At 35.5% G+C, this 8,009-nt stretch overlaps 3 protein-coding genes across 3 annotated transcripts; 2 read left to right on the top strand and 1 right to left on the bottom strand.

Moving 5' to 3' along the window:
- The first annotated feature begins 47 nt into the window (after positions 1–47).
- LOC109580438 (uncharacterized) lies at positions 48–1,892 on the top strand. The gene is made up of 3 exons (XM_019993576.1): positions 48–55; positions 163–1,813; positions 1,857–1,892. The coding sequence occupies exons 1-3, from the start codon at positions 48–50 to the stop codon at positions 1,890–1,892; spliced, it is 1,695 nt and encodes a 564-aa protein (XP_019849135.1).
- Positions 1,893–3,467: 1,575 nt separating this feature from the next.
- On the top strand, positions 3,468–4,357 carry LOC109580448 (proteasome subunit beta type-4-like). Its single transcript, XM_019993599.1, has 4 exons — positions 3,468–3,532; positions 3,586–3,650; positions 3,889–4,000; positions 4,217–4,357. Exons 1-4 carry the CDS (start codon positions 3,468–3,470, stop codon positions 4,218–4,220), a joined length of 246 nt encoding a protein of 81 aa, XP_019849158.1. The 3' UTR covers positions 4,221–4,357.
- A 1,554-nt stretch (positions 4,358–5,911) lies between these two features.
- Positions 5,912–6,764, bottom strand: LOC109580447 (uncharacterized). Its single transcript, XM_019993598.1, has 3 exons — positions 6,543–6,764; positions 6,362–6,486; positions 5,912–6,234 (listed from the first exon to the last, which is right to left on the bottom strand). The coding sequence occupies exons 1-3, from the start codon at positions 6,677–6,679 to the stop codon at positions 6,056–6,058; spliced, it is 441 nt and encodes a 146-aa protein (XP_019849157.1). The 5' UTR covers positions 6,680–6,764; the 3' UTR covers positions 5,912–6,055.
- Positions 6,765–8,009: the final 1,245 nt, after the last annotated feature.

Here is an 8,009-nt window from a genome sequence, read left to right as displayed (position 1 = left end):
AGGAGGAGCCATTGTTGTAGTGCTTACTGGAGTAGTTGCAATCATTGATGAAGATGTAAAATCTGATACTTCTGATGATGAAAGTATTGTTTCTGTTGGAATTATTGATGAAGACATTTCAATAGATGTTTCTGGAAAAATATCTACTGATGATGATGGAAGCACTTCTACTGACTCTGTTGCTACCACTGATAAAGTAGCATCTACAAGTGTAGTAGAAAAATCTACTGCTACTAATGAAGAAGTTTCTGTTGCTTCCACAGATGAAGTAGCATCTATAGATGTAGTTGATATTACTACTAGTGAAGAAGTTTCTGTTGCTTCTAAAATTGAAGCAACATCTATACTTGATGCTACTTCTAAGGAAAAAGTTTCTGTTGCTTCTACAGGGACAGATGATGGCAGCACTTCTTCTGATTCTGTTGCCTCCATTGATGAAGACATCACTGTGACGTCTACAGTTAATGATGAAGATATGACTGCCTCAGTGGATGAAGATATTTCTGTGATATCAACAGTTAAAGATGAAGAGGTGACTACCTCCGTAGATGAAAATATTTCTAAAACATCTGTCGATGAAGGAAGCACGTCTTGTGATTCTGTCACTTCCACAGATAAAGACATTTCTGGTATCTCTACTGGTGTACTAGATGCTACTACTATTGAGGAAGAAGTTTCTGTTGCTTCCACAAATGACGACATTCCTGTTACTTCCATAGATGAAGATGTTTCAGGACCATCTAAAAGTATACTAGATACAGCCATTGGTGAAGATGTTTCTTGTATTTCCACCAATGAAGATGTTTCAAAAGCATCTATAAGTGTACTAGATGCTATTACCATTGGTGAAGAAGTTTCTGTTGCTTCCACAGGTGATGACATTCCTGTTACTTCCATAAATGAAGATGTTTCAGGAGCATCTAAAAGTATACTAGATGCGGCCATTGGTGAAGATGCCTCTGTTACTTCTACCAATGAAGATGTTTCAGGAGCATCTATAAGTGTACTAGATGCTATTACCATTGGTGAAGAAGTTTCTGTTACTGCCACAGATGATGACATTCCTGTTACTTCCATAGATGAAGATGTTTCAGGAGCATCTAAAGGTATACTAGATGTGGCCATTGGTGAAGATGCTTCTGTTACTTCCACCAATGAAGATGTTTCAGGAGCATCTATAAGTGTACTAGATGCTATTACTATTGGTGAAGAAGTTTCTGTTACTTCCACAGATGATGACATTCCTGTTACTTCCATAGATGAAGATGTTCCTGTAGGTGTACTAGATGATACCGTTGATGAAGGTGTTGCCATTACTTCCACAAATGAAGAAGTTTCTAATACTTCCACAAATGAAAAAATTTCTGTAACTTCCACAAATAAAGAAGCTTCCATGGCATCTACTGGTGTACTAGGTTCCCCTACTAGTGAAGGCATTGATTCTAATGCGGACATACTTGTAGATACAGAAGTTGATGACATTGTCACTAGCATAATTGATGTAGCAATTGTTACTGAAGGTATTACAAATGAAGAAGTTTCTGTTACTTCTCCAGATGAAGATGTTTCTGTGGCATCTACTGGTGTACTAGGCTCCCCTACAGGTGTTGATTCTAATGTGGACATACTTGTAGATACAGATGTTGGTGACGTTGTCATTAGCATGATTGATGTAGTAATTGTTACTGAAGGTATTACAAATGAAGATGTTTCTGTGGCATCTACTGGTGCACTAGGTTCCTCTACTAGTGAAGGCATTGATTCTAATGCAGACATACTTGTAGATATGGACATTGATGGTGTTGTCGCTAGGGTAATTGATGTAGCAATTGTTACTGAAGGTATTACAAATGAAGATGTTCCTGTTTCTGATGGTACTTCTGAATCCATAACATCATCATCACCACTACCACTACCAAAGCCACTGCTACTGTCACTGCCTGAACCATTATTATTATGACTGATAATAGCTGACACTATAGCTACGGTATAAAGCAGAACTAAACACTTAAGCCAATCCATCTATAAACAAAGCAAAGAGAAAATTAGCCATGAGAGTGGATTAGAGTCCGTTTTTAAAATATTCCAATTCTATAACCCATGGTTAAAAAAAAAACTCCTCCAAAATTACCCCCAATTTTTATTACATTTTTTGATACATATTGATGTCCTTATGCTATAAGTATATATACATGACAATGATTACATCAAAATTATTATTTATAACAAGAGTGTAGACTAAATGCATAGCTTGTATTAATGGTGGTCTATGGATTGCAATGATAATTATTCTTAACCAAAAATAATAATGCAATGAAATTGTTGTGGCTCACATGCAGGTATCACACGAACACTACACCTATCTCATTGAGAGGGACAACAATTTAATGTGAATCCTCACATACATATACACAAAAAACTGTGTTACAGTTACATATACTCATAAATCAGGGGCTACTCTATGCATCTATCATCGGCATTACCTGTATTTTATCAATATTTATACTAAATTATGCAGTTCGCAACTATATACTCTTGATATGACCCATGATCACGTTACACATATTGCTACCATAGATGGTATAGACAATGTTGCACTGAGTAATACTTTAAAAAATTAAACACTTCACTGCTGTGTTGTCAGAAAACATGATGAGCACATGCATTGACAATGATTTTAGTGACGCATCATTAAGGCTACGTGTGAATTATGGTAACACGTTCTAAAAGTTTTTTCACAATACAAGCAAAGGGGCATATAGACTTCCACATTGTAAACAAATGACCTTCAAGTGCAGGTTGTTTAGTACTATAATTGATTGCTTTCTTTGTTCACTTGGCTACCATAATTAAAGCATTGCTTGGTATGCTTTGTAAAATGATATGCCATGGTTCATAATAGATAATACTATTTAAGGTAATCTTTGGAGCGATTAAAGTTACATGTTGCCATTAGGTCATACTACATGCAAAAACTTGTATAAATGCCAGGTGAGTAGGAAGGGGTTTAAGTCATCATAACACTGTATACCATGCATGGGCTGCCGATAATTTAAATTAGCTGTCTGACACAGTACTGACTGCAAGTATATATACACCAAGCTACTCAATCAGGTAATGTTTTCCTGTTTAGGGGTCATTACAAAATACTCATAAATTTATCACATGTAACTTCAGTGACACACAGGGTCTGTGCCAGTATGGCACTGTCTGTGGCAGCTGCAACTCACATTTGCTGGCTCTTTGACAACAAATTCCTTGGCCTTCTAAGACTATTAGCCCTTCTTATTTTTATCACGTTCTCTTCTCCTCCTGCGAATGCCCTGGGCAGCTTTTCGCAGTTGGGTTATGGTTAGAAAGAGTGATTCTGCAAGTTATCAATGATTATATATGCTGCGTGAAGGACCACGCCCTGTTAATAATCGCGTGATACGCGATCACATTTTATTTGCTGTAAACGTGTAAAAATGGCGACTGATGGATTTTACATGTTTTATTTGGCTAGTGATCCTCTTGCTGTACACGTGTACATGTATTTATGTCGAGATTTATGTACAGTACATTAATGTATTTATTTATTTTTAGGTGTCCAATTGTAACTCAGCTGTTCTTAGTTCTGATAGCAGTATTGTTAGCAGCTGATACACTAGGTAATAGAGAAAGAGAGGGAGAGAGTATAACTTTTGCTGTCTATGTGTCATACTTGCATTGACCTTTATATGCAACAATAGTAAACTCCTTTTGTCTCTACAATAACCTATAAACTATGCGGCTATAAAATAGTAATAACCTCCTATTTGTATTCTAAGATAGTAAAGTCCTTTTATCCCTCTCTCTCACTCCCTTTTTCTTTCTCTTTTTCATGTTCATATGTGGCTCTTTGGTCAGGTCAGTACAAAGATCTATCCAGACTATTGAAAGTCAATGATACCACAGTAGCAGCTGGTAGTGGAGACTATGCTGACTTTCAGTACATTGCAAGACTTTTTGAGTCATTAAAGTAAACACATTATTGCCTGCAGCTGCATGTATACAGCCAAATTTGAAATTCTTTGGGCATCAATATGCTGTTCTTTTCTGTAATGATGTATGTATGTGTACATGTAGTTGCAGGGCTTTGTGTTGGCATGACAGAGTATGTCAACAAACTTTACTTATTTACTTTGAAATATGTTGAGACTCACTGCCCTTTGATATTATTATGTTTTAATACCAGTTAGATACTGTCTCAAGACCTCTCTTGAAGCATTAGAAGGTAGAGAGAACCTCTGTAAGTTTTAATAAGGACCCAGCTGTACATGCAAAGTCGTGAAATGAATTACAGGTATTTTTTACACCGTTATGCTTGTTTATATTTAAAAGTTTGTTTACATGTACTTATAGTATAGCATATATAGTGTGTGGGTGCATCAAAGGCACCGCCTGTGCTGTATATCTTATACAGTCGATACAGCACAGTTTCTGGTTTCATGTTGTATAAACTGTGACCGCCCCCCTATTAGATAGAGCAGCATGAAGTAGAAGATTCCACAAGCAGATAGTCCAAATGTGGTCTCATTTGGTTATCTTTAGGCTATTTTTCACTTAGCCTGGGGCTGATGCCTTTGATGCACCCATGCACTATGACCATAAACTAGTTAAAGCACGGTTCCCCCTGTCCTGTATGGGAAATACAGCACTGGGAGCTGTGCTTTAACTAATACTTGTAGGACAGAACTAAGTAATGCATGTAGTTTTGTAGTTGACACTTCTGGCTGTGTATTACATCTATTAAAGGTTTTCAATTGTTCTCATAAAAGCATACAATTTGTAACATGTCTCCCATACAAACCATTGTTAGTATAATACTGTATAGTGTTTTTATATTGATTCAAGAGAACCTGCAATGTAGCCTTTTTATTAAGGACACCATTGGGCCCACACTACCTCTCCTTAATACATGTACAGTGTAGCCTCTTTATTAAGGACACCATTGGGCCCACACTACCTCTCCTTAATACATGTACAGTGTAGCCTCTTTATTAAGGACACCATTGGGCCCACACTACCTGTCCTTAATATAGAGGTATAGGAACTTTGTATAGGTTTGTAATAACTAAGTATAAAAGTGTCCTTATTATAAAGGTGTATGTGCTGTTTTGTTTTTGGAATTTCCTGTGTACATTTATTCATTTTACTTGTGATTCATTGACTGATTGGTGATAATTTTACAGCTATGTGTATGTGTATATACTATTGTGATTATATTGACATATTTTGTTATTGTTATTGTTCCAGTTATTATATGACGCAGTAGATCATACCAGTTTATATTTTGTAACTGGTATTGAATGATGATTGATGATTGGAGCTTTAAATTGATGCGCCATATTTAAGTTTAAGTATACTAATGAACGTCATTCAACAATGAGGATTGATGTACACTGCACACTAGCATCTTTATAAGGACGCCCACACTACCTGTCCTTAATACATGTACAGTGTAGCCTCTTTATTAAGGACACCATTGGGCCCACACTACCTGTCCTTAATACATGTACAGTGTAGCCTCTTTATTAAGGACACCGTTGGGCCCACACTACCTGTCCTTAATACCGAGGTGTCCTCATTTCGGGGGCACTTTTGTATAAGTTTATACAAATTGGGGTATTTATGAAATGTCCTCAATATAAAGGTGTCCTCACAGTGGTTACACTGTATGTACCATCATTGAGGTATTATGTACTCTTGGTACCGCTATGTACAAGGACTTTAACTAGATTTTGAGCAACTTTAAAAATCAGTCTATTTTTAGCTCAAAATTTCTACACAGCACAAGAGCATGTAACTATTGAACATCAGGAATCGCGAATAAAATTCCTCCCATAGTCATGCTCTTTGCTTTATATAATAGCCTTTGGACTAAGATTAATTTTGATCGGCGGTTCTTAAAAATAAAAATGAAAATGATATAGTATTAAATTAAACTAAATCTCTGACAGTAGACACAGACTAGTACATGCATGCATGGCAAAATATTTACGATTATTAATCTATTAATTAAATAAAACTGTCATCAGAGATGGGTCTCTTCGGACATCTCAAGCATTTCCTTCTCCAAGCCACCAGCAGCCTGGCTGACTCTTTTCTTCTCCTTTTGCCCTTCATCAGATCCTTCAGCATCATTATCATCATCTTCTCCTCCACTGCTCTCAGATTCTTGAGCAAATTTCAACTTCATACTGTGAACTGAACCTAATAAATGGTCCATACTATATCATCATGTCTTATCATCATATGCTCTGAAGGTCACTTATTCATATTCTCTAATTTCCATACCCATACTCTCAAGTTCTCATTTCTATGCTCTCAAACCTCATACCTTCATCAGGGCTAGGAGGTCTAGGTTCGTAGTACACGTTTTGAACAGTAAAGTCATCATCTTGAACTTTAGGAGGGATCCCTTTCTCGACAAAAGCATAACGACCAGTCCCTCTAAACCTCTTACTAAAATATGCATGATATCATGAAAATAATGCAAAATAAACGGAAATGACACTTACCATATGCAGTAGATGATTATGACAAGTATTATTATGAGAAGGAGTGCTCCAATCACTGATCCTATTACTATTCCTGCTATTTCTCCAGCAGAAAGTCCCTCATCATCAGTAGGGCTGGTTGTAGGTGTAGGAGTCATTGATGGATTTAGCACTTCAATGCTCTCTATTGGTAAACCAGCAGCAGTATATCTTGACCGAGATGCCTAATAATAATAATAATGCAATTATGATAATTTATATTCAGGGTGCTAAATGAATTGCTAAAATTAAAAATGCAAATGAAAAATTACAAGTCAAGAACATCAAAACTGTAATAAATTTGGAGTGATTTTGGAGCCATTTTTTTAAGCATTATTTTTTCAAAAATTGGCTAGTTTTAAAAATTCCTCATATTTGTCGGAAATGGCTCAAACTTTAGTTTTAGGTATCTTTCAGAATTTTGGTGTTTTCCTAAAATGGCTGTAACTCAAAAAACTTAATCCAGAATCAACTCAAATTTGCTATACAGCATAAGGACATCAATGTGTATCAGAAAATGTAATAAAAATTTGGAGTTTTTTTGGAGCTATTTTTTGGAAAAAAACCATGGGCTATATATAGCCTTGGGTAATTTTCAGAATTTTAGTGTTTTCTTTAAATGGCCATAACTTTAAAAATTGAAGTCGAAATCAGCTCAAATTTTCTACACAGCATAAGGACATCAATATGTATCAGAAAATGTAATAAAAATTTGGGGTGTTTTTGGAGCCATTTTTTGGAAAAAACCATGGGCTATAGCCTTGGGTAATTTTTAGAATTTTAGTGTTTTCTTAAAATGGCTGTAACTTAAAAAATTTAAGCCAGAATCAGCTCAAACTTGCTATACAGCATAAGGGCATTAATATATATCAAAAAATGTGATAAAAATTAGGATGTTTTTGGAGCCATTTTTTGGAAAAAACCATGGGCTATAGCCTTGGGTAATATTCAGAATTTTAGTGTTTTCTTAAAAATGGCTGTAACTTAAAAAATTTAAGCCGGAATCAGCTCAAACTTGCTACACAGCATAAGGACATTAATATGTATCAAAAAATGTGATAAAAATTAGGATGTTTTTGGAGCCATTTTTTAGAAAAAACCATGGGCTATAGCCTTGGGTATTTTTCAAAATTTTGACGTTTTCTTAAAATGACCATAACTTTAAAAATCTAAGCCAGATCAGCTCAAACTTGCTACATAGCATAAGGACATCAATGTGTATTTTAAAATGTAATAAAAATTGGGAGTGATTTTGGGGCCATTCTTTGAAAAAAAAAAACTATGAGCTTTGCTTTTTTTCAAAAATTCACTACTTCTTGAAATGGCCATAACTTAAAAATTTCAGTGAAAATCTGCTCAAACTCTTTATATAGGGACACCATTTTTAATTTGGGTATGTGTCATTATAAAGCAATTTTTAACTGAGGATGGACTTTTTGATCAAAAGCA

The sequence above is a fragment of the Amphimedon queenslandica genome, unplaced genomic scaffold (genome assembly GCF_000090795.2).
Source record: "Amphimedon queenslandica unplaced genomic scaffold, v1.1 AMPQUscaffold_13491, whole genome shotgun sequence".
NCBI classification, from domain to species: Eukaryota; Metazoa; Porifera; class Demospongiae; order Haplosclerida; family Niphatidae; genus Amphimedon; species Amphimedon queenslandica.
Note: the sequence above shows the minus strand (reverse complement) of the source record. Positions and strands in the feature narration are given on the sequence as shown.